This window comes from Ursus americanus, chromosome 3 (assembly GCF_024610735.1).
Source record: "Ursus americanus isolate L20-20 chromosome 3, mUrsAme1.1.p, whole genome shotgun sequence".
Taxonomy (NCBI): domain Eukaryota; kingdom Metazoa; phylum Chordata; class Mammalia; order Carnivora; family Ursidae; genus Ursus; species Ursus americanus.
In genome coordinates, this window is record NC_142129.1 from 21,062,477 (window position 1) to 21,087,974 (window position 25,498).

The 25,498-nt window shown below is 36.2% G+C and overlaps 1 protein-coding gene across 11 annotated transcripts in view; it reads right to left on the reverse strand.

Annotated features, from left to right (window-relative positions):
• Positions 1 to 25,498, reverse strand: part of MKLN1 (muskelin 1) — a 331,746-nt gene that overhangs the window by 109,964 nt on the left and 196,284 nt on the right. For all 11 annotated transcript variants that reach the window (XR_015723840.1, XR_015723838.1, XR_015723836.1 and 8 more), the window contains 2 exons: positions 7,857 to 7,999; positions 6,066 to 6,154 (listed from right to left, as the gene is read on the reverse strand). Coding sequence is in view for 3 of the 11 variants with exons in the window: in XM_087860825.1 (XP_087716951.1) it covers positions 6,066 to 6,154; positions 7,857 to 7,999 (232 nt within the window). In the remaining 8 variants the exon portion in view is untranslated. The remainder of the gene's footprint in view (positions 1 to 6,065; positions 6,155 to 7,856; positions 8,000 to 25,498) is intronic.

The window sequence follows — 25,498 nt, forward strand, 5'->3', positions numbered from 1 at the left end:
AAACATGCCAGTTCCCCTCAAATTAATTATAAATTTAATGTAATCTCAATCAAAATCTCAGCGGTATATATTGAATTTTTTCTTAGTTTTAAAGATTTTACTTTTTAAGTAATCTCTACATCCAACATGGGGCTCAAATTCCCAACCCCAAGATCAAGAGTCTCATTGAGCTCCACCAACTGAGCCAGCCGGGTGCCCAATATCCATTTTTCTCTTTACATGTAATTGAATAAGCTGACTTTAAAAAAGGTCAGTAACACAAGAATATCCAAAAGAAAAGAAACATACTAAAAGTATACAGTAATTATAAGTTTGCTATTAGTGAGGGAAAAGGAAAGTAAATTACTGAAGCAAAGAGTGAATGCAAAAATCTAAGGGTTCAGAGGAGTTTACGGTAGGATGAAGGTTAACACTTCACTCCCGTAATGAAAGAACAGAGTAGAGGTTTTTAACATATGATCCACTGCCTCCTGGGGATCCCTGCAACCTTTTCAGGAGGTCCCAAGTGGTCAAAACCATTTTTTTCTAGTAAGACTAGGACTTTATCAGCCCCTTCCTCTTTTTAAACTGTACTGACATTTGCAATAATGGTGCAAAAGCAATGGTGAGTAAAACTTCCAGCACCTCAGTAGGACCATGAAAAGTAGTACCATGAAAATGCATCAGTATTTCTTTTTTTTTTTAAGATTTTATTTATTTATTTGACAGACAGAGAGACAGCCAGCGAGAGAGGGAACACAAACAGGGGGAGTGGGAGAGGAAGAAGCAGGCTCCCAGCGGAGGAGCCTAATGTGGGGCTCGATCCCAGAACGCTGGGATCACGCCCTGAGCCAAAGGCAGAGGCTTAACAACTGAGCCACCCAGGCACCCCTGCATCAGTATCTCTTAATACAGTAAAGACTAAGCTGAATTCCTCACCATCATATACTTGCAGTTAAAAGAAAAAAAGGACAATTCATTTAAGAATGTCCTTGATGATGCAATAAAAATTTTAATAAATCCCTATCATTAAGTACACATCTTTGTAATATTGTGTGTGACACAATGAGGAGTACACATAAAGCACTTTTGCTGCATACCAAAGCATAACGGTTACCTGAAGGAAAAGAATCTATACAATTGTTTATGAGCTAAAATACCCACTTGTCCTCCCCCTAGGCCCCCACAACAGGATACAACTTCCTTTTAAAAGAAAAACCGACAGATCATCTATGATTATTTAATTTCGGGTAAAGGCCAGATATTTACCTGTCATTCCAAAGAAAACAACAGACAGTATTTGCTGCCAAGAATAAAATTCAAGCTTTCAAGGAAAAATCACAATTTTGGAAAACCGGGGCACCTGGGTGGCTCAGTCAGTTGAGCATATGACTCTTGATTTCAGCTCAGGTCATGATCTCATGGTCTTGGGATCGAGCCCCCTGTTGGGCTCTGGGCTCTACAGGGAGTCTGCTTGAAATTCTCTCCCCTTCCCTCAGCCCCTCCCCCACCCTCTCACTAATAAAAAAATAAATAAATCTTAAAAAAGAAAAGAATTTCAGAAAATTGGTATCTAAGGTTGCGAATTTAACTATTTCCAGGCAATTAAGACTCTTCTGATGAGACTGGTGGTGATCTATTAATGAGTATTTTTTTTTATATTACATAATGAAATGTTTCAACATTTAGAAGAGCTGCATAACTCAATGAACTGTATTTTCTAAATGAACAATGAATGATGTCAAAACCACACATGGATAAAAGTGTAAGACAAGCCAACAGATTTTTTTTTTTAAGATTTATTTATTTTAGAGAGAGTGCAAGCAAGAGCAGCAGGGGCAGAGGGAGAGGGAGAGAGAATCTCAAGCAGACTCTGCACTGAGAGCAGAGCCCGACGTGGGCTTAATTCCACCAGCCTGAGACCATGACCTGATCCAAAACCAATAGTCGGACACTCAACCAACTGAACCACCCTGGCACCCTGCCAATGGATTTTAATGTAACACAAACAGGGTTCAGAACGAATAATATAACTACCTTTTAGAAACTACCACTTGTCAAGTTTTAAGTATCAAAACAGGATAGCTACCATACCTGATATCAGACCTACTGATTTCCAAGTCCACTGTTCTCTTTTAGTATATCATACTCAATGAAGAGCTAAGATGTTACTAGGTCAGATGATTTTCTATCTGTGTGAGTGAAGATACACACAGGCAGTAGCAACCAGTCATTAGGATATATGACAGACTCCTGGGATGTATAATATGGCTTTCAGTTTACATGTACAAACAACAAAACTTTCAGGAAGTTTTATACCAATGAATACTAAATTATCTTTTTTTAAAATTAATTAATTTATTTGAGAGAGAGAGAGTGAAAGAGCACAAGCTGGGGGGGGATGGGGAGAGGCAGAGGGAGAAGCAGACTTCCTGCTAAGCAGGGAGCCCCATGCGGGGCTCAATCCCAGGAACCTGGGATCATGACCTGAGCCAAAGGAAGACGCTTAACTGACTGAGCCACCCAAGCACCCCTAAAGTAGGATTTTTTTTTTTTAAGATTTTATTTATTTATTTGACAGAGATAGAGACAGCCAGCGAGAGAGGGAACACAAGCAGAGGGAGTGGGAGAGGAAGAAGCAGGCTCATAGTGGAGGAGCCCGATGTGGGACTCTATCCCATAACGCCGGGATCACGCCCTGAGCTGAAGGCAGACGCTCAACCGCTGTGCCACCCAGGCGCCACTAAAGTAGGATTTTCAACCCAAGTCCAAAAGAACATAGTCTAAGTGTAACCAGACATTAGTTAGGAATTTCAAGTTCCAGGTCCATGTTCAGTAAGATTCGGAGGAAAATATCCTCCTATTATATCTTACTCAAGTCCCAGTAAAATGTTCATTTATTAAAAAACCCTTTTCAGCAATTGTGTTTTTAGCAAGATTTTGCCTGTATACTGGATGGCCCAACAGAAACATTTCTAAAATAATATTAATTGTAATTCTTAAAACCTTTCAAAGAACAATGTTGAGAAGGTTAATTAGGAAGTCATCTCACAAGAACATCATATATTAAAGATGAATGAAGAGTACTGCTAATTTTTAACAGATTGAAGGGATATATACAGAATAAGCAGAGTGATGTACACCCACTTCAAATTTTACAAATGATTTTTGTGGCATTAATAACTTCAATAATGCAAATAGACATACTATGCATTATATGTCAAATCTAAATGTGAACTGCAGCTCCAAGCACATGTTCTTTGCTTCCCAATGAAAGATGCCTTTGCTCCCACCTCAAATAAAGATTAGAAACTCCTAATACAAATCCTAAAGTTAAGAGTTTGTATCCTAGGATTCAACCACCAGTTTTCCTCATTAGACAATAAGACACAGCTATGATCAGGATCAGTGCCTCTCACTCTTTTTCATAATGACATGCATAGAAAGTGGTAATATTTTTATGGCAAATATGGGTATGAGGCTGCAGGCTCCTGATACTCTAGGATCAAGGCGGGGTCAACATCTCAACACACAAAATGCATCTGTGGCATATTCAGTGTGCTTTGGCAGTATCACTTACGAAGCTTTTATCTAGATGGCTAAAATAGCTATTAGAAGATACTAGTAATTTCAAAGTTCTGAAAGATCCTAAAAATTCAAGACTAACCACTCTGAAAGGATGCATCCATTCTACTATAGAATTAGTGAGTACACAAAACACTTAGCACAGTAACTGGAACATAGTAAGTGCTCAATAAATACTAGCTATTATTATAAGCTATTACTACTGTATTAATTTTCCTCTTAATAGTACACTTTTTAAAATGTCACCTTTCCACCTGCTTTCATAAAAGGCCACCATCAGGTCACCCCTTCCAGACTTAGTACTCATTCTAGACTTCTAAATACTTCTGAGGATCCAGAATGCAGGCCAAACCCAGCCAGAGCTGAAGCTTCTCCCTAAAGCCCCCACAACCATCCAGTCTGCAAAAATAAAAAAAAATCCACAGAAATCCAAGTCATTCTAACAATTTAGCCCATGCAGGTAAACAAATTTCTCCTAAATCACCACCGAGAGAGAGCTACACATCACTCAAGTGCTTTTTCAGAATGATTTTTTTTTAAAAACATGGTGATAAACTAAAAATATTAACCCAACATAAAGGCTTTGAGTTTCACGTTTTCACATTATATTATTTTCAAAGAAAATGTATCAAGAGAATGTTGAAAAGACTAGAAAGCAAGCACAGAGCAGACCACTATTAACATCTTTTAACAGAAGAAATATGAGGTTAGCTAAATATTAATATCCTAAATATCAAATGAGTTAATTAGTACCTACAATTATTTGAAAAGCTCCAATTAACATTTTGTCTGAATACCATAAAACTAACCCAGGGTTAAGCAGAAGACATCATAATGCCCTGTAATTAAAGGCTGACAGGAAGGGCTGGAAAGAGGTCCAATTTCTTATCTTTGGGCAGCTGAATGTCTAACTCATCCAGAAGAGACGGGTGTTTTATAAATTTTTAAGGGAAGAAACTATGCAACTTCCCTAAGCAGACATTTATTCATACTTCTTCTAATGAATAATACTAGAGGACTGAGAACTATAGAAGCAGTAGCAGTAGGTCGTTTCCTGCAAAGCAAACCAATGACTGTAAATACTGTGCAAAAAAGCACAAATAAAAGATTCTGAACATAAAAAGAGAAATTTCATTTTGCGTGATGAAGCAAAACAGAACTTGATTAAGCACTTTAAATTTTAATATAACCTAAATTTATTATAGGAAAATATAAGATATTTTACTGCTTGTATAATTGAAATATGTGAACAGAGAAATAGTAAATCTATGCTAGGGTCAGTAGGAACTGGGTGGTCTGCATACTGAGGAAAGAAGTACTCAGTACAAAAAAAAAAAACAAAACAAAAAAAAACAACCAAGAGTTAAACTTAGTCAAAAAATTTGCTTGTTCATAGATTCTCATAGGAAAACAGGAAACAGGTTTTTACTTACAATTATTTACTATAACAACAGAAACTAAAGTCAGAAAAGAAAGTAACACGCTGGATAGCCCAACTATTGTTAAAAGCAGTTTTTCCTCTATAGTAGTCTTTATTAAGACCATAGATATTCTTTTTGCCCAAGAGAATTATTTGATCCAATGAAATGAACAGGCTACCTCTTGATAGGTTGGCAAAAAATGACTATGAAGTACACTGCTTGTTCCAAAAGAGGAATTTTTCTCCCAAATCAAAACATTGGATTCTGGCTTTTATTAATATTCTTCGAAGGATCTGATTAATTTTAATTTTAACATAACATTTTCAGTTATACAACATAGATGCAGATTACAAATTGAAAGATTCAAGTCTTCAACTTTTCTACCTTAAAAAAATAATCCTATAGAAAAGCAAAATAACCCTAAAAATACTAAAGTTGAGGAGACATTACAAATACTGTCTTAAGCTAAATAAATACGTGCCTTAGGTAGTATTTTTCAAACATTACATTGCACCGTATTAGTGGGCCACAAAATTAGTTTAATGGGTTTGACCAACATTTCACTAAAAAAAAAAAAGACATAAAAAAGCAGAATGGGGGGAGGGGTAAAAAAAAGAAAAACAAACAGAAAACAACCGTAATATACTGCCTTAAGAAATTCATCAGTATTTAGTTTTAGAATATTATAACTTTACAATAACTTGAGAAACCTTCCATAAAACAATCAAAGCTGAACTAAGTCACTTATCTCATTAAACCTTCTAAGAAAACTTTCAAATGAAAAAATATTTGGAAAAGGTTCCACTTGAAATAATCGTCACTTAGTTACAGATTTATAAAGCAGGGAACAGAAAGCTTTTGCTGCAAAGGGCCAAGCAGTAAACACTTTGTCTCTTGCAACTAACTTTGTAGAGCAAATGCAAGACAGACATTACAACCAGTTAATAACCAGTGTGGCAGTGTTCCCATAAAATCTTATTTTAAACAACAGGAGTTCTGAAGGCTTCAGCCCACAGGCTGTAGTTTGCTGACTGATGGTACAAAAAATTTATTTCTATTTCAGAATGCTAAAAACCTTACCTATTTTAATGAATCGACAAGGGAACATCTGTTCATCAATTTTATGCTTCAAGGTGAATGTTTCTTTGTTATAATCATTCTTTAAGCCACTGTAAAAAACAATAGGTTATCAAATCTGACTTTATAATTTAGTAAACACACAAAAACATAAATCATACTCAGATCTTAAGGTTAAACAGAATTCATAACCAGGAAAATGTAAAGAAGTAGTCGAAGGGACGCCTAGGTGGCAGTTGGTTAAGCGTCTGCCTTCGGCTCAGGTCATGATCCCAGGGTCCTGGGATCGAGTTCTGCATGGGGCTCCTTGCTCAGTGGGGAGCCTGCTTCTCCCTCTGCCTGCCACTCCCTCTGCTTGTGCGTGCTCTCTCTCTCTCTCTCTGATAAATAAATAAATAAATAATCTTTTAAAAAAAGAAAAAAAGGAGTCAAACATGAGAATATAGGTCAAAACTTACACCTTCGCATCAACTGCATTATAACTGTGTTCTCTTACTTACATGAGGGCTAATGAAAAATGTTGAGTGTCAATTAAAGGATGTGGCTACATTGCATGGAAATTTTGTGTGAGAGGACTTAGTGCCCTTAGTGTATAACTGAATATAACATAAAATATATAAACAGTAAGAAAAAAATTAAAAATAATTCACGTCCATATCTGACAACTTAGAGCCAAATATTTGAGTCTGTGAATTAAGTTTTTAAAAATTCTGATGAAGATGTTAATAATGCTCCTTTTATAGCTCAAAAAATTTTCAAAGACACTCTCACTCCATTGGTTTACTAGCACCCCCTTCATCCTAAATAAAAATAAACCCTTATCACCTCTCTACATTAACAGCTAGGATTTAAACACAAGTATTTATGGGAAAATCAGTTACCTTCAGGTTGCCTTATGTCCTAAATACTTTCATAACTTAAATTAAATGCAGTATAGATGTAATATTTACTTATATCAAATACTGTGCTAATGGGACATATTATATCACAAATATATTCTAAAACACCATGGCTTTATTTGTCCATTCTACTGGCTCTCTGATTTTTTCATCATCTAGGGGGCAAATAAACACTTTCATTCCTCATGGTCTATGTCTTTAAAACTCAAATTTACTAAGCTCCTTCCAAGTGGCAGCACTGTGGTAGATATAGTCACATACTTTTTCTCTTTTTAGTCTCCAATTTATACTAAATTCCCAAAATACTGTTTCTGGTTAGGGCAATCAATCTTAATGTTTTGGATAGAGTCTGCATCTATATTTTTTTAAGATTTTATTTATTTAATTGTCAGAAAAAGAGAGAGACGGAGCATAAGCAGGGAGAGCGCCAGGCAGAGGGAGAAGCAGGCTCCTCAATGGGCAAGGAGCCCGACGCAGAACTCGATCCCAGGACCCTGGGATCATGACCTGAGCAGAAGGCAGACGCTTAACTGACTGAGTCACCCAGGCCTCCCTAGAGTATATATTTTTATAGCAAAGATTTTTAATAAAGCTGAAAATATTTCTGAGGTCATTTACAGTTCAAAACTAAGATCGAAAAGTAAGTAGGGGGGAAAAAAAACCCAAGTTTTATTTTCTTCTTTAGTAACAATATTAAGTAGTGGCTGGTGGTTAAAAAAAACAGGGCTACCTCAAGCCACAATTTTAAAATAAGGCACTAGAAATACAATAGTAGAAATATTCTTTTCTCCCTTAAAAGGAAGATCAAACCATGCAGATTTAGCCACAAAGATATAAAACTAAGACTGTAGCTTGTTCAGAAGACAACTCTTTCTTCCCCATAATCATAACTCACCTGGATAACAGCTCTGTCATATTTTCTTCATTCATTCCACCAAAGACTTTAAATTTCTTCAAATTGCAGACATGAGTTTTCTCATATTTTCCAAATGTGATGTTCTGGACTATAGCAGGCCTTTCAAGTTTCAGAATCAAGTACTAAAAAAAAGAAACAACCAAATTATATCCTCCTTTGTTTAGAATAAATAGTTAAACAACTTTAAAAGTTACAACTTTGGACAATTAGCTGAAGAATGCATAAGATCCATCCTATCCATCCTACACTGGTAGACCTGTGTTTTTAATGCTAAAGAACAGTATGACACAGCCCTGTATAGGCTGCCATACCACCACTTCTTCCCAACAAACTACATCATCCTGAACTGTAGATAAAGGGGGAGAAAAGGACGAGTAAGATAACTTCTAATGGCAGTATGCCATTCAATAAAAGATATAAACAGACTATGAATTACCAAATAAAACAAGATTAGATTGCAAAAGTAGCAATCACATATTCTCATCAATCACACCCTGATAGCAAATTCAATGTTCAAAATCAGTGATAAAATTTTAAACTTAAAAACAAACTTAGGAGATTTACTAACCAGCCCTACCAATTTTATAAATTAAAAAATCCTGACCTACTATAGATACATCTAATGCAGCTCAAGATTTCCTGTTACACACTGGATAAAATGGGGTCGGTTAATTACGGAACACATTTTACATTATGTAGACTGTTTCAATTATAAAAATCAAGACGGAAATTACTACTGGTTGAGCATACGGAAAAAAAGCTATTCAGAAAAATGATTCAGGGGCACCTGGGTGGCACAGCGGTTAAGCGTCTGCCTTTGCCTCAGGGCGTGATCCCGGCGTTATGGGATCGAGCCCCACATCAGGCTCCTATGCTATGGGCCTGCTTCTTCCTCTCCCACTCCCCCTGCTTGTGTTCCCTCTCTCGCTGGCTGTCTCTATCTCTGTTAAATAAATAAATAAAATCTTTAAAAAAAAAAAAAGAAAAATTATTCAGATGTTTTGTTACAGTGGCTTCATGCTAATAATGGGTAATACAGGTGACAAAGGCAGGATAAAAATAAAATTGGTGGTTGGTCCTACTTCATAACATGCAGAGAAAACTATCCCAAGATGGATCAAAACTGATCCAAAATCTATCCTTTAGGATCAAAGACCCACATGTAAGAGCTAAAACTCTGAGATGAAAATAGAGGTAAATATGAGACTCTATATTTGGCAATGATTTCCTAGAAATGACACCAAAACCTAAAATAAATTATACTTCACCACAATTAAAACTTTTGTACATCAAAGGATACTATCAAGAAAGTGAAAATATAACCTATTGAATGGGAGAAAATATTTGCAAATAATAAACCTAATAAGGGTTTAGTATCCAGAAAATATAAAAAATTCTTACAACTAAACAACAAAAAAGGCAAGCTAATTTAAAAACAGCAAAGGACCTCAACACTCCTCTCCCCAAGATAAACAAATGGTCAACAGGCACAGGAAAAGATATATCACTAATCATCAGGGAAATGCAAATCAAAATCACAATGAAATATAACTTCACACCCGCACTAGGGTGGCTATAATGAAAAACAAACAAACAAAATAAGTGTTGACAAGGATGTAGAGAAACTGGAACTCTCTAAGACATTGCTGGTAGGAATGAAAATGGTACAGATGATGTAGAACATAGTTTGGCAGTTCCTCAAAAAGTTAAACATAGAATTACTACATGACCCAAAAGTTCTACTCCTACATATATACTCACGAAGTGAAAAAAGGAATTCAAACAAACACCTGTAAACAAATGTTCAGAGCAGTGCTACTCACAATGGCCAAACGGTAGAAACAACCCAAATGTCCATCAACTAATAAATGGAAGAACAAAATGATGTAATTCTATAAAATGGAATACTATTCAGCCATAAGAAGGAATGGAGTACTGACAAATGGTATGACGTGGACAAACCTCAAAAACATGCTAAGTGAAAGAAGTCGGACATAACAGGTCATGCATTGTATGATTCCATTTATACGAAATAACCAGAACAGGTAAATCCAAAGAGGTAGAAAGCAGATTAGTAATTGCCAGAAGCTGTGTTAAGGGGAAAAGGAGAGACTACTTAATGGGTACCATGGGTCCTTACAGAGTGATTAAAAATATTTGGGAACTAGATAGATAGTTGCACAACACTGTGAATGTACCAAATGCCACTGACTTGCACATTTTAAAATGGTCAATTTTATGTTATGTGACTTTTTCCTCAATAAAAGAATGAAGCTGATGTTGACATGAAAGATGATGACGATGATGATGATGATAAAATCAAAGTGAATATTTTGTGAGCACTAACTCCCTTGTCTGGCTCACTGCCTGGATTTTTATATGCATTCTCTCACTTTAGTAGGAGTAAGAAATAGGAGTAGTATTTTAATAATAATTATCCTCTTTATCCTTGTCACACAGATGAAAAAATTTTGGCTTAGAAAGGCTAATTAACTTGGCCATTGTTACAACGCTAATCAATGGCAGATGTGACATTAAAAATCAGTCAGTCTGACTGACTGATACTGTTGGTTGGCTGACCCAACCACCATTTTCAACCCAATTCTTCCTAGCCACCTTCCAGCCAAAGGACAAAATGCTGAGATGTAAGCAGAGGTAAGTTCTGCTCTCCGAAACAATATGCTACCTCTATTTGAACAGTAGCAACTGCCACAACCACTGTGTAACCATGAAGGAAAAAATCAAGAGAATCTCAGAGATAGCCAACTATAAGCCACTCAGCTTTCACGAGAAACTGCCTAACTGTAGTTTTCTTGGGGAGGAGGCAGGGGGCAGGAGGGACCAGATTTGTTTAATCCACCGTCTTAGGAACTTCTGTTATTTGAAGTTAAAAGCATCCCTGCTGATTACTGACCCCAGAGCCAAGGCTTTAACCACTGCACCATAACAAACTGTTTAGGTTTATATACTGTTTACATCTTAAGTAGCAATTAAAATTTCTTTATTATCAAAATTGCCATAGAAAAATTAAGATTCCTATTCTTTAGTCATTGATTCTTTTTATCTATATCAAAGTATGGTATGGTAATATGATTTTTGGGAATTCGAAGTTTCTTAGGAATACAACCGTATGTTAGAGAACAGACTGCACACGTAAGCAAGGGAGTATTCACATCTCTTTCTCATTAATCCACACTCCCCCTCCTTCCTTTCTCCTCCTTTCTCTAGTTATCCTTTAAAGTCTCAGTTTAGAAGTCAGCCTCCCCATGGGGCGCCTGGGTGGCTCAGTCGTTAAGCGTCTGCCTTCGGCTCAGGACATGATCCTGGAGTCCTGGGATCGAGCCCTGAATCAGGCTCCCTGCTCTGCTGGGAGCCTGCTTCTTCCTCTCCCACTCCCCCTGCTTGTGTTCCCTCTCTCGACGGCTGTCTTTCTCTGTGTCAAATAAATAAAATCTTAAAAAAAAAAAAAAAAAGTCAGCCTCCCCTAACAACTGGTTAGGTACAGTGTTATAATGAATAAAAATGGGTTTTTATACAATCTGACGTGCACCACCATCATCCTATATACAATACCCCTAAGTCCAATAGGAAGTAATTATGCATATATATAATTTTATTAATAACCAAGTAGAATTTTTGTTATTAAAAAGTTACATAAGGGGGCACCTGAGTGGCTCAGTCAGTTGAGCATTCAACTCTTGATTTTGGCTCAGGTCATGATCTCGGGGGTCGTGAGATCGACCCTGCAGAGGGATCCCCACTGAGCGTGGAGCCTGCTTAAGATTCTCTCCCTCTCCCTTTCCTTCTGCCTCCCCCCAACCCCACTCGTGTGCATTCTCTCTGTTATTTAAAAAAAAAAAAAGTTACACAAGTAAAATGTAAACTCTCTAATCTGAAGCAAAACACCATGATCTGACAGAAACACACCTCAGGGTAAAATTTTAATGTTTGGGGTACGTGGCTGGCTCAATTGGTAAACATGTGACTCTTAATCTCAGGGTCTTGAGTTACAAGCCCCAAATTGGGGGTGGAGCCTAGTTTAAAAAAAAAAATTAAGAAACCTAAATGTTCTGGGAAACCAGTTAATTAAGTTTGATACACTCATGCAATAAAATATTTAAAAAATTTTAATGTTTAATCACATTTTGACTTTATTCATAAATTTCTGATTTCCATTTTTCTGACTCTTGAGCATAAATGCTGAGTAGTGCTACTGTTAAACAGTGTTTCCCATAATTAAATAGGTTTTCATTATTTTTAATTTGGAGAAATAACTGCTGTAGATATAGTAATAAAAACTAAAAAAAAAAAGTTCATTAAGAACCAACATTTTAGAAATACTATTTTAGAATCTATCATAGCAGGTCAAGGGCACGCTGCCCCAAGATGGGCCACTTTGGCATAAAGATTATTTTGAGTTAAAAGTAAACAAAACCCAGCAGATGCAGGAAAAGCTCTCTGCCTCTCCCTAAACTGCTAAGCTGGGGAAAAGAGCCTGTACCAGGAAAAGAGCTATTAAGAGAGGCTCCCCTTTACCTAAAGAACTTAACCGCAGAATTCCAAACCTTGTTTTTCCAAACATCTCCCTTCATCTTCTCACTAATGAACTTTCTCCCCTTTGTATCCTTAGAACCTACCCCTCGCCTTAGCTCATGTAAGCTTTGTGTTGCCTCACTGTCTTTGGAATTTCATGTCTGCATGGACTCCCCATATGTACACCTGTTAAATCTGATTTTCTCCTGTTAATCTGTCTCATGGTAATTTGATTATAGAAGGAACACCGTGGAGAGGAAGGTCTTCCTCCCTGACACTATATATCAACCTTTGAATTTTAACTATGTAAGTATGAATATATTAATTTTAAAATACAACATAATGCATCACAATCTCCTTTCCAAAGGGGGGAGGTACCACAGAAAATCAAAGAACTATCACAATGGTTTGTTAATTCAGCCACAGAATTAAGCAAGCAATGAAAAAAAAATTTTCCTGTTCAAAACTTGCTCACAATTTCAGTCTTCAGATATTTTCTTCAATGTGAGAAAGGTGATTTTAAAAATCCTTTTTAATCATATAAATAATTACAATTTATAAGAAATAGGGTGATAAAAAAGGAAGAAAACGGGTCAGGGAGCTAGTGGTAGTAGGACTTACTCTAGAGCTTTAGATGGGTTTAGCAATGAAAGTGCTTCAAGGGTGCTTAAAGGATGAAGCAGTATCTTATTAGTTTCCTCAAACTGCCATAACAAATTATCACAAACTTGGTGGTTTCAAACAACAGAAACGTATTCTCTCACAGTTTGGGAGCCCAGAAGCCCGAAATCAAGGTGTTGGTAGGACCATTTCCCTCGGAAAGCTCTAGGAGAGGATCCTTCTTTTCCTCTTCCAGTATCTAGTGGCATCTGGTATTCTCGGCTTGTGGCAGTGTAACTCCAATCTGCCTCCATGTTCACATGGCCTTCTTCCTGGTATCTTTCTGTGTTGAACAAAGATACTCCTCATTGGGTTTAGGGCCTAAGCTTAAGCCAGGATGATCTCCCCTTGAGATCTTTAAATTAATTACATCTGCTAAGACCTTAAGGTCACATTTTAGGATTCCACATATCTTTGCAGGGGGCTCACTACTCAATCTACTACACAAAACCAGCAAGGTCAAATGGTATGTGTTGAGACCGAAGAGGTAAGCAGTCACCAGGGCATTCTATGCCATTATAAGGAGTCTGAATTATAAACACAATGGGATCTATTAAACACAATGGAAAGCCAAGATCTGATCAACATTTAACGCGCACACACACACACACACACACACAGTATGCTTTGTGGAGAATAAATCAAAGGAACTGACAGACCAGTTAGATGTTGTTACAGTAATTCAAGCAAGAGATGAGACGAAGACTTAGACTAGACTGGTATGGAGATGAAGAGCGTTAGACAGCTCTGACATATTTTGGAGACAGAATAAATGGAATTTAGTGATAACTGGATGTAGGAAGGGGAGGGAGGTATCAAGGATGATGATTTAGCTTCTAACTCGAGTAACGGGGTAATTGGGAATATCATTTAATTGAAAGGGCTGGCAAAGAAACAGGTAGCATGGAAATAAGACTACAAAAGTCCAGATCCATGTAAGCTATGTAATAACCTCAGTGTCTGAAAACAACATTTATGTGATTTATGAGGTCTTAAGATTCTGTGAGTTCAATGGACAGTTCTTCCAATGGTAGCTCCTAAACTCAATCATGTTGCTGTATCATCTGGTAGACTGGCTGGAGAAGCGGGCTTAGTAGGAATGGAAATGAGGAAGCTGAACTTTGCTAAGGCAATTGAGCCTCTCCATGTAGGGCTGTATCCTCAAGGAGGTCTGGTGGGCTTTCTTCAGAGCATTGTGCTCTCAGAGTTCCAAGAGATCGCAGAGCTATAAAGCCTCCTGAGGCCTTGCTCAGAAGCTGCAATAACATTTTTATAGAATTTCCTGGTAGTGAAAGCAAGTCACAAGGCCAGTCAGTCAGGATTTGTAAGGTAGAGGAATAGACTGCCCATCTTGCTGTAAAAGAGCTGTAACATCCGACCAGATTATGAAATTTGGACTTTATTTCAGATACAGTAGAGAAACACAATAGATTTTAAGGTGTGGAGTAACAACAACAAAATCAATACCCATTCAGGATTAGAAACCCTCAGAAAACTATACAAAAAAGGCAACTTTCTCAACTGAGAGAAGACATCTATAAAATATCTACAGCCAGCATCATACTTAATAAAGATTCCCCCCAATATTAGGAGAAAGAAAGTTGGAGCCAGGGGGGAGTAATACAGAAGATGAGAAGATATTTGCAAATCAAATATCTGATAAATTACCTATATACGAGACATTAAAAAAACTCAAGATTCAACAGTAAGAAAACAACCAAATTTTTAAATGGACAAAGCTTTGAATAGCCACTTCATCAAAGAACATTTAAGGAAGGCACAAGAGGCATATGAGAAGATGGTCAACATCACTAATCATTTTTAAGATGCAAATTAGAACCACAAACACTCGTACATTACTTTTCATTGTATCTTTATTTGTAATAGCCAAAAACTAGAAACAAACTAATGTCCATCAACAGGTAACTGGATAAACAAACTGATACGTAGGATACAAGAGAATTCAGCTAGGCAACAAAAATGGATAAATTATTGACACAAACAATACAGATGAATTTCAAGATATCTTTGAGTGAAATCAGACAAAAGAAATATATACTATATTTTTCCATTTACATAAAATCCTAGAAAATGTGAATGAATCAATAGTGAAAGAACACAGATCTGTAGTTACCTAGAGATGGGGATGGAGGTAAAGTGAGACAAATTAAAAGGAGATATGAGAAACTTCTGGGATAGTAGATATGTCTAATATTTTAAGTGTGGTGGTATTTTTAAAGGTATATGGATGAAAAATTTTCAAACTGTACACTAAAAATGTCAAGCTTATTGTATATCAATTATACCTTAATAGCTATTTAAAAATTATAAAAGTTAGTATTAAGAAAATGAATAAGGGGTGCTTAGGTGGCTTAGTCGGTTAAGCGTCCAACTCTTGGTTTTGGCTCAGGTCATGATCTCGTGTCCTCAGTGCTCAGGAGGAGTCTACTTGGATATTCCCTATCCCTCTGCCCCTCCCCTCACCTGCGCTCCCATGCACATGCTCTCTCTCTCCCTAAAATAAATAAATAAATCTTTAAAAAATATGAATAAGCAAGCCACAGACTTAGAGAAAATATTTGCAATACATAATTAAGAATTTATATTGAGAAAAAATATAAGCAATTCCTACAACTCAGTAATAAAAAAAGCAAACAACTCCATTTTTTTAAAAGGAGTAAAGAATTCACAGAAAAGATAAATGAATAGCCAATAAGCAAATGGAAAAAAGTTCTTAAATCATTAGTCATCAAAGAATTATAAATTAAAACCACTCCACACCAACAATAATCACTAAAATTAAAATGTGTTTCAATGCCAAATGTTGGTGAGGCTGTGAAGCAACTGGCAGTCTGATAATTTCATAGAAAGTAATATATCTCTACCTTAAAATGCAGTAATTCTACCTCTAGATATATACCCAAAAGAATAAAAAATACATATTAGTAGTAAAATCTTCTAAAAGAATTCATATATATGCTTTATTTATAATCACCAAAAACTGAAACAATGCAAATGTTCAAAAATAGAAGAATGGGTAAACAAATTATGGTATAGGATGCCTGGGTGGCTCAGTCAGTTGAGCATCCAACTCTTGGTTTCAGCTTAAGTCATGATCTCATGGCTCCTGAGCTCAAGACCCATGTTGGGCTCCATGTTCAGCAGGAGTCTCCTTGGATATTCTCTCTCTCCCTCTGCCCCTTCCCCACTCTTGCTCTCTCTAAAAAAATAAATAAATCTTAAAAAAAAAAAAAAAGACAGATTATGCTATATCCATAGAACAGAATAGTATTCTGTAAGAAAAGAACGTGACGCATGCAACAATATGAATAAACATGAAAAACATTCTAAGCATACAAAACCATATATAAGAGTATATATATGCTCTATGACTCAGTTTATGTTAAGTTTTAGAACTGGCAAAAACTAATCTATGCCAAAAGAATCTGAACAGTGATTGCCTCTGAAAGGAGGGTAGGAGAGATAGGGATTCACTGGTAAGAGACAGAAAGGATCTTTTTGAGGGGGTAGAAACATTATATATCTTGATAGAGGTGTGAATTATATTTATGTGTGCATTTTTCAAAATGAATACTGTACACTTAAGGTCCAAGTAAATTATATTAATTAAAAATGTATTATATAATGTAAATAATGCTCCTTTTATAAACTTGGATAAAATACCATTAAGACACTTTATAAATTTACTGGTATCCTAGTTGCATGCTAGAAATTATACTGAAATGCATATATTTTCTTACATTTCCTTCCTCACTTTGCACTTATTCTGATAATATTCTTGTTATGATTCATCAAAGAATAACCTGAACATACTACATAAACAAAAGCATACAACTACCCACCTACCACACACACACCAACTGTATTAAATAATCACTTAAGTTTCTCTGACCTACTTAGATTATACAAAAAGAATACTTGTTGTTAGTCAAACAATTTTAACTGCCTTCTCTGGCCCCAGAAAGCAAAGGATATTACCTAAAATCATACTTTCACTTAAACTACCTCGGAAGGAGCTTATAATTTTAGTAAAAGTTATGATCTAATCTTTCTTAAAGCAATTATCAAGACATGTGTTAATTACTAAACGTACATTTTAACCAACACTAGGATATTTGCCAGTCACCTTGAAAAACAGGTTTTCCAGGCAGTATCAGTAACTCTGATAAAACATTCTGATGAGGGAAAAGGGTGCAATTACTATCTTAAAGTATTTATGGGGTTTTCATTCATGGTATATTTACTTCTACCAGCACAGATGATTCCAAATTAAAAGCAATGTTCCCTCATTAGGTCTCAAAATGAAAATGGCTTTACTTTAAACTTAAGAACAGATTTTAAAACTATAAGAATGAAATTTAAAAGAAATTAAAAATCCACCATCCTGTTATAACCACCACCACCATTTTGGTAATAATTCAGTTTAACACTCTACGCACACACTCACACAGACACATTCTTTACATAAGCGGAATATCATATATGCTGTTTTTAGCGGGCCAAACTTTTTAAGTAATTGTTTTGTTTTCTCTTTTTCCTCCCTCATCTCTTCTTCTCACCAATGCTAACAGTTAGACGTGTGTCCTTTCATATCTTTATCTAGACTCATTGCATCAAATACAAATGTACATACATAACCACATACATACATACATACATACATACATACTGGTGAGAGAGAGTTGTCATTCGGGTAACATCAGTAGGATCTTATGGTAGATGATTCTCTGTACCATGCTTTTCTTCCTTTATGGTGGAAATCCCTCCAAGTTAACTGATACAAAGCCAGTTCACTTTATTTAAATGGCTAACAATATCCCATGAAAAATGTATTCTAGCATTCCTCTATAAATAGGTATTCTTTATCTCCCCAGAATTACATTACTTAAGAATTACTGTATTAAATACTTGTGTACATCTAACATACTTATCCTTTTATTTCTAAGAGGCAGAGTCCTGGCAAGGACTGAACTGAGTAGGACAAATGTACTCTCCATATCAATGGCCCTTGTCAGATATTATTCAAAAAGATTGTAATAATTCAGATTTTCAATATCAGATTTCAGAATATATAGATACCCTTCTTCCCAAATCCCTGCAGCAATGACTGTTATTATTCTTTGAAGTGTCTCTATAAGTTAGACGTTTTAAACAATCTATTGCCTGAAAAAGAAAAAAACTATAAAAACTTGATATGATATGAAAAGGAAATATCTGAAGGTATGGAATACCTGAGTGCACAAAGGCAAACTCTGGGGGGAAGTGCATGCTCACAGAAAGAAGGGGAGACAAAAAGCTGTGAAGTAGGTCCTCGCTCCCAAGCTTTTGGTATGGGGCTAAGTACATTCGTAGAGCAGACACAGCAGCAGCAGCAGCAACAGGAAAGTAAAGTTGGGGAACCATGAAAGTTGAAGACAGTTGGGTATATTAGGGTTCTCCAGAGAAACAGAACACAAATAGGATATACAGAAAAATACATAAGAGATATATTATGGAAATTGGCTCACATAACTATGGAGGCAGAGAAATCCCACGATATGCAATCTACAAACTGGAGAACGAGAAAAGTGAATCCTCCAACTCCAGGCAAGCCTTGAGATAACTGCAGTCTGGCTGACACCTTGACTGCAACCTCAAAGAGACCCTGAGCTAGAACCACCCAGCTAAGCCACTCTCAGATCCCTGACAGTGTGAAATAATAAATGCTTGTTTTTAGCTGCTAAGTTTGGGGTAATTTATTACATAGCAATAGATAATATAGCATCCAAGGCCAAAATAAATATTAACAGTTCCATTTATTAAGTAGTTAGGTCCAAACAACTTAGTAAGTATTTATGTACTGACAACTCAGTAGCCATCTGAAAAAAATAGATATAAATTAAAAGAAAAATATCTGTATTTCATTCCTAGATAAATTACTTACTAATATGATACGTGTGCCTGCCTGATGGACACTGTACGACTCAAACATTTGAATTATACTGGAATCTAATTCCTAATCACATTGATTTTCTACATAATACTTGTTTGTTTGTTTTTTTTAATCACAGCAAACACAAAATTCCCAGCTTTGCCATGACACCACTGAAAGGGAAATACAGAAATCAGTAAAACAAAATGCCACTTTTTCAAGGATCTTAAAATCTAATGAGGAAAACACACACTAACAACTAACCACAACACGAAGAATGAAAGGAGTCCTATGATTCTATGATGGATACAAAACAAGTATTTCTGCTATCAAAAAAAAAAAAAGATTTGATGTTAACTAGTAATAGAATAATACTTCCATTTACCCACCACGTTCAGAAAAAGACTTCCAGATCATACAAAATATACAATTTAGAAATCTAGAAATAAAACACTTAAGAGTACATGATAACCCTAAAACTTTATTTTTATGTATGAAAAAACACAATTCTATTCTAGAAAGGTGAACTCTCTGATCCTAGTTTCCATAGAGTCAATGGCAGATTATTTACAACAATATGTGATAGAGACAGAAGGCATATAAAACATAAGAGAGAATAAAAAAGCAAGAATCTCCCCTACCTTTTCTTGTCAAAAATAATACCCACTCAGAAGAGAAAAGAGAAGCAATATTCATCTTTTGTATTTGTGTATGTGTTAACAAAAGGCTTAAAAATGTATACATATGATCTTACATTTTTCAAAGTGCTTTCACAGTCAGTTTTTCTCACCTGGGCAACTACCACCCTGTCAAAAGCTTCAAAAATCTCTTGCCAGGATTATTGTAATAGCCCTTTTCACCTCTTAATACATTATTTATTTTGGGTATTGTCTCTCTCCTCAAAAAATAACCTCTGTGAGGGCAGAAACATGACTGTGTCCTGCTTATGCCTCACTGATTTTCCTTAGTCAAACCACCACAAGAGAGTCTGACATACAGCAGCCACTAAATTTGTACATACCAAATTGAATGAAAGCTACAGACGAAAGGTTAGAAGATACTGCAGGCATAATTTCTGGTCTCTGGTGTATCAAACCTTCTCCTAGACAGTCAGTCAAACACTAATCCAGGAGCTGCTATGAAGGAATTATGATAGATACAGTTAAGGTTCCAAATCAGTTCATTTTAAATAAAACAGATTATCTGGGTGGGCCTGACCTAATCATGAGTCTTTAACTGTGAGTCTAGAGATTAGGGACAAGAAGTCAGAAATTCAAAGCACAAGAAGAAATCGATGCACCACTGCTCACTTGAAAATGAAGGGGGCCATGTGACAAGGAATGTGGGCAGGGTCTAGGAACTAAGAATAGCTCTTAGCTGACAGCCAGCAAGAAAACGAAGACTTCAGTCCTACAACCACAAGAAACTGAATTCTGACAACAGCAAAGCTCATTTTTCTCCAGAGCCAGAAGATGAGAACTTAGCCAATACCTGGATTTCACCCTAAGAAAAGAACCTCACACCGCCATGCTGGACTTAACCCTGTGCAACTGTAAGCTAGTAGGCAGGTTGCTGCTAAATTTGTGATCTGTTATACAGGAGTAGCAAAATAATAGAGGGACCTGTCATAATGAGGATGGTGTTAACATCACATACCACACAAGGCTTTAAGATTTACAATCAAATGCATCAGAATTAGAATAAAAGTTCCAATCAGAATCAGATCCAACAGAATTGCATAATGATTAGCTTAGTGACAAAATTTTAGAATAAAAGGTAAAAAGTTTAATTGGGGTCCTTTTTGGCAAAACTTCAATGGGTACAGAAATGAGGACAAGAATGAAAACCATTACTACTTTATTTATTCCAGTAAGTGAAACTGAGGAAGGTATGCAGTATCTACTGAAATATACACACTAAATATAGAGTATAATCCATTTTTCTAATAAATACCCCCTAAATGTTACACTTTTGTTTTTCTATTTGTTACTTAGATTTTTCTATCTTTTCCCTTGTGACCCTTTATGTCAGGTGTTAGCTGGCCATCAATGTGTCTTTTACAGTTCTGTCCCCCATCCCCCAACACACACAATTACTTCCAGGTGCTGAAACCTGAGGAAATAACTAACCAACCAGAGTAACATTATAACCAAAGCAGATTCTAGGAAGACCCCCAGGACCTAAAATTTTACCACAATGATGTCAGTTTTTCAGCGTCCTCTTTTTTTTTTTTCCTTTCTGATTCTCAGATCTGTTCAAGACATGATAAATGAATTATTAATTACTGTATAGTCACTTCTCATTATTTGTGGATTCCTTATTTGTGAATTCACCTACTCACTAAAATTTATTTCCAGCACCAAAACCAATACTCGCAGCACCTCATAATCATTCCCAGACATGTTCCAAGTGGCAAAAGTTCTGAGTTACCCAATGCACACTCTCCCAGCTAAGGTCAAACAAGGGACACTCTGCCTTCTTGGTTTAACTCTATTATATTAGAAACAAATGTCCTTTTCACCGTCTATGTAGTGCCACACCACTTTTGTGGTTTCTGCTGGTGATCTTGCTGTCTAAAATGATCCCCAAGCAGAGTGTTGAAATGATGTCTAATGTTTCTAAGGGCAAGAAGGCTGTGATGTGCCTTACAGAGGAAATATGCATCGGGCTGGGGCAGTGATGCCCCCTTTTCAAAGGAATTTCGAAGAAGTTCCCTGAGCCCCAGGGGAATTTCAGTCCCTCCTTCAGTGCTCACCTGGCTTGAAAGGTTCTAATGAAGAGGCCAGGCCGCTACACTCCTACAGCAAAGGGAGTACCTGGAGCTGGTGAAACATGAGTCCAGGAGTACCTCCTCTACGGGAAGCATTTCTGAGTTCGCAGGACCTACACAAAGACTTACGTGGGAAAGTCTCTTAGAACATGTTCATTTTTCTCTGGCTAAATCTGAGTCAAAACCTTAGTTTCCTCAAGAGTCTGCCATATGCCATCAGGCAGATCCTGAGAAAGACTGTGAAAACTCTCTGGCTTCCCTGTGGCAAGACTCACTCAAAATAGTGATCCTTTCTGTCTAGACTCTTTATTTCAAGCTTCATTCAGCCATGAGTTATAGTGCTACAGCTGTAAGTTCAATGCTAATGAATAAACTATATATATATACACACACACACACACATATATATATAAACTAAATTTATATATAAAAACTAAATATATATATATATATATATATATATAAACTAAATATATATATATAATACAGTGCCTGTAAACAGAAACACATATAAAGTAAGGTTATGTACTGATTGGCAGACAAAAATGTTATGACCAAAGACACGGAGGAATCTAATTCTGTACTTCCCCTAGGAGCAAAGGCTCAGTATTCACTAGTGCAGTGTTCATGCCAACTTTATAAAACATAACTATTGTGAATAACAGAATCAACTATCTATAAAACCAAAACACATTAGAAATAGAAATACTTCTCACAGTTTTCGGGCAGTAAAGTAGCTAGTTCCTGCACCAAATCCTTACAATTACCATATGGCCATGGGGTGGGGGGGGGCGGAACTTAGAATCACTAAAAACAAATGTGGAGAAATACAGACAATTCCCATACTAATTATATGGTAACATTTCATGAAATAAGGTTTCTCCTTATCCAAAATTAAAATAATAGAACTAAGCTATATATCCTGAGAATCCTCTTAAGTGTTCTGAAATAGGTTGGTCAGGTAGTACTTTATTATTAAAATAAATTACAAAGGTAAGTAATTTTTTGTTTCTGTCATATTAATATTATCGGCAACAGGGGCGCCTGGGTGGCACAGCGGTTAAGCGTCTGCCTTTGGCTCAGGGCGTGATCCCGGAGTTCTGGGATCAAGCCCCACATCAGGCTCCTCCACTAGGAGCCTGCTTCTTCCTCTCCCACTCCCCCTGCTTGTGTTCCCTCTCTCGCTGCCTGTCTCTCTCTCTGTCAAATAAATAAATAAAATCTTTTAAAAAAAATATTGGCAATAATTATTTTCTCAGTGATCTATGACAATAATATTGCCACTTTACATAAAGCACATTACATGTTAGAAAGTGTTTTTGGATAATTCTTTTTTATTCTCATAACTGCAATTTGCAGTTTTGGTTACTATATTTTTCATTTCTATTTTGGTCTTTTTTTTTTTGTAATAGTTTCCGATTCCCTGCCAAAATTTCCAATATTGATTTTCATCTCCTTTTTTCCTTTAACACACTAGGGACACTTATTTTAAAACCTATATCTAAAATGCTATTATCTGTAAACTCTGTTATTTTTGGTAGATATCAAATACAGAAAACTAAAAAAAACTAGATGCCTAGCATATTATCTTCCTCTAGAAGAGGTGTACCTGCTGCAGGCCCATGACTAGTGATACTACCACTTCTTGATATATATTTTTTAAGATTTTATTTATTTACTTGAAAGACAGTGAGAGAAAGCACAGAGGGAGAGGGAGAAGCCGACTCCTCACTGAGCAAGACCCCGACACAGGACTCGATCCCGGGACTCCAGGATCACGACCTAAGCTGAAGGCAGACGCTCAATCCACTGAGCCACCCAGGTCCCCCACTTCTTGATTATTTTAATCAAATTTCAAGGACTGAGATAATATGAAATTGGGCTTTAGTCCCTATAAGGGTCAGAGTATCTCTGGTTCACCTTTATTCCTCAAACATAGCTTCAGGGTCCTAACCCAGAGTAGGGAATCTGCTACTCTACCACATTCCAGGCTCTGATTTCTGACCTTTATCTTCTGGCCTCAAGAGTCTGTCGGAAGTGCTGTTCAACTTTTCAGTATCTTAACCACTTCTTCAGGAATCAAAAGAAACCCAGTGGAAAAGGGGCCCTAAAAGTGGTTCCCCTCTTTGGGTTCCTATATTTTCCTCAATCTTGGCCCCATCACTCTTTACTTCTTTGTTACCAATACACTGCACCTTCAAAAAAAATTTTTTTTTCCTATTTCAACCTCCTTAGTAGGACAGTTGGTCAAAATTAATTTTTATTATTATATTTTTCATTTAAGGAAGTTTTATTTGGCTCTTTTTTCCAAATCTGCTAGATCACTTTTTAAAGATTCCTATTCCTTACAAATACCTTTTATTTCTTTAAATACGATATGTTAATTACTTTAATTTCGGTATCTTTCAGTACTTTTAATTCCTATACCTAACATTTTTGCAGGTTTCTGCTATCCTTCCTTTCTAGTTCTTACTAAAGGTACCTTGTTTCCTGGTACATTTGGTTATCTTTGTGTGTGTGAATAATGATTTAAGGAGACTACCTGAAGCCTCGGGAAAAGGTAACTATCTCCAGAGAGGATCTGCACTTGCTTCTATTGAGAACCTTAAGAGCACTATACATCCAGAACCACTTAAAACTAAAATCACACCATAAGGTTTCCTCAGTAGCCAAGTATTAAGAATCTGATTACCAAATATAAACAAATAACAATACATGGCTGAAACCTCTCAGGGATGGGTTTTCTTCCTTTTCTCCTCCTCTACTCAGTGCCAATGCAACTCTTCCCACAGTACCCCGAGACAGGGATTCCTTTTGTTTTATACTTATGCTGAGTATGAATCAGTTTCAGGGCCCAGCTTTCATAAACTTTTTGTGGGCATCTTTTAAAAATTCAGCCCTTTTAGTAATTTTCAGAATATGGTTTGGAAAAAAAGAAGGGTTAGAATTAGTATTACAGACCTAGCTCACATCCACTAGGAGTATAAGACTACTTGCTACGTATCTACATATTAAAACTATATCCATTCCATCTCATATGGCAGTTTCTGACAAAACTAAGTGAAAACTGAAATTACTTTCAATTATATTTTTCTGGCAAGACCAGTGTTCTTTGAGATTGGCTACATGGAACCCCAGTTATATCTGACTTGTAATTACAATGAAGATAAACAGATTTATGCTACCCATTTTCATGATAACTTAGTCTCTTTTAAATCATAAAAACTTTAAGTAACTTCTACTCTAGGACTTACCACATTAAATATTAATTGATTCAAGATATTTCTTGGCTCATTAAGAGGAAAGACAATAGCTCACTGCTATAAAATTTGGCACCTCATGGGTGCTTACTAAGTAATTTTTCAATGAATAAGCAAATAAATAAGTAAAAACACATTAAGTACTACTGCCTTAAAAATACTGTTCCACAACAAAAAAAGAAAATTTCACAGTAAAGAGGTTACCACAGTTTCAGTAATAATAAAAAAATTATATATAATTCATTGGTAAAACATAAAAACCAACTAAGTAAAAACAAACACACACCAAGTTCGAGGGCTCAATTTAAGTAAAATGAAAAAGTGAATAAGAAAAACATGATTAAAAACACAATGTATTCAACCTCAGGGAACAGTAGGTGGGGGGCATGCACCAACAACATACACAATGTAAGCCCACCAACATATGCAACACGACTTGAAAATAAACAGGTAAATGCAAATTAAA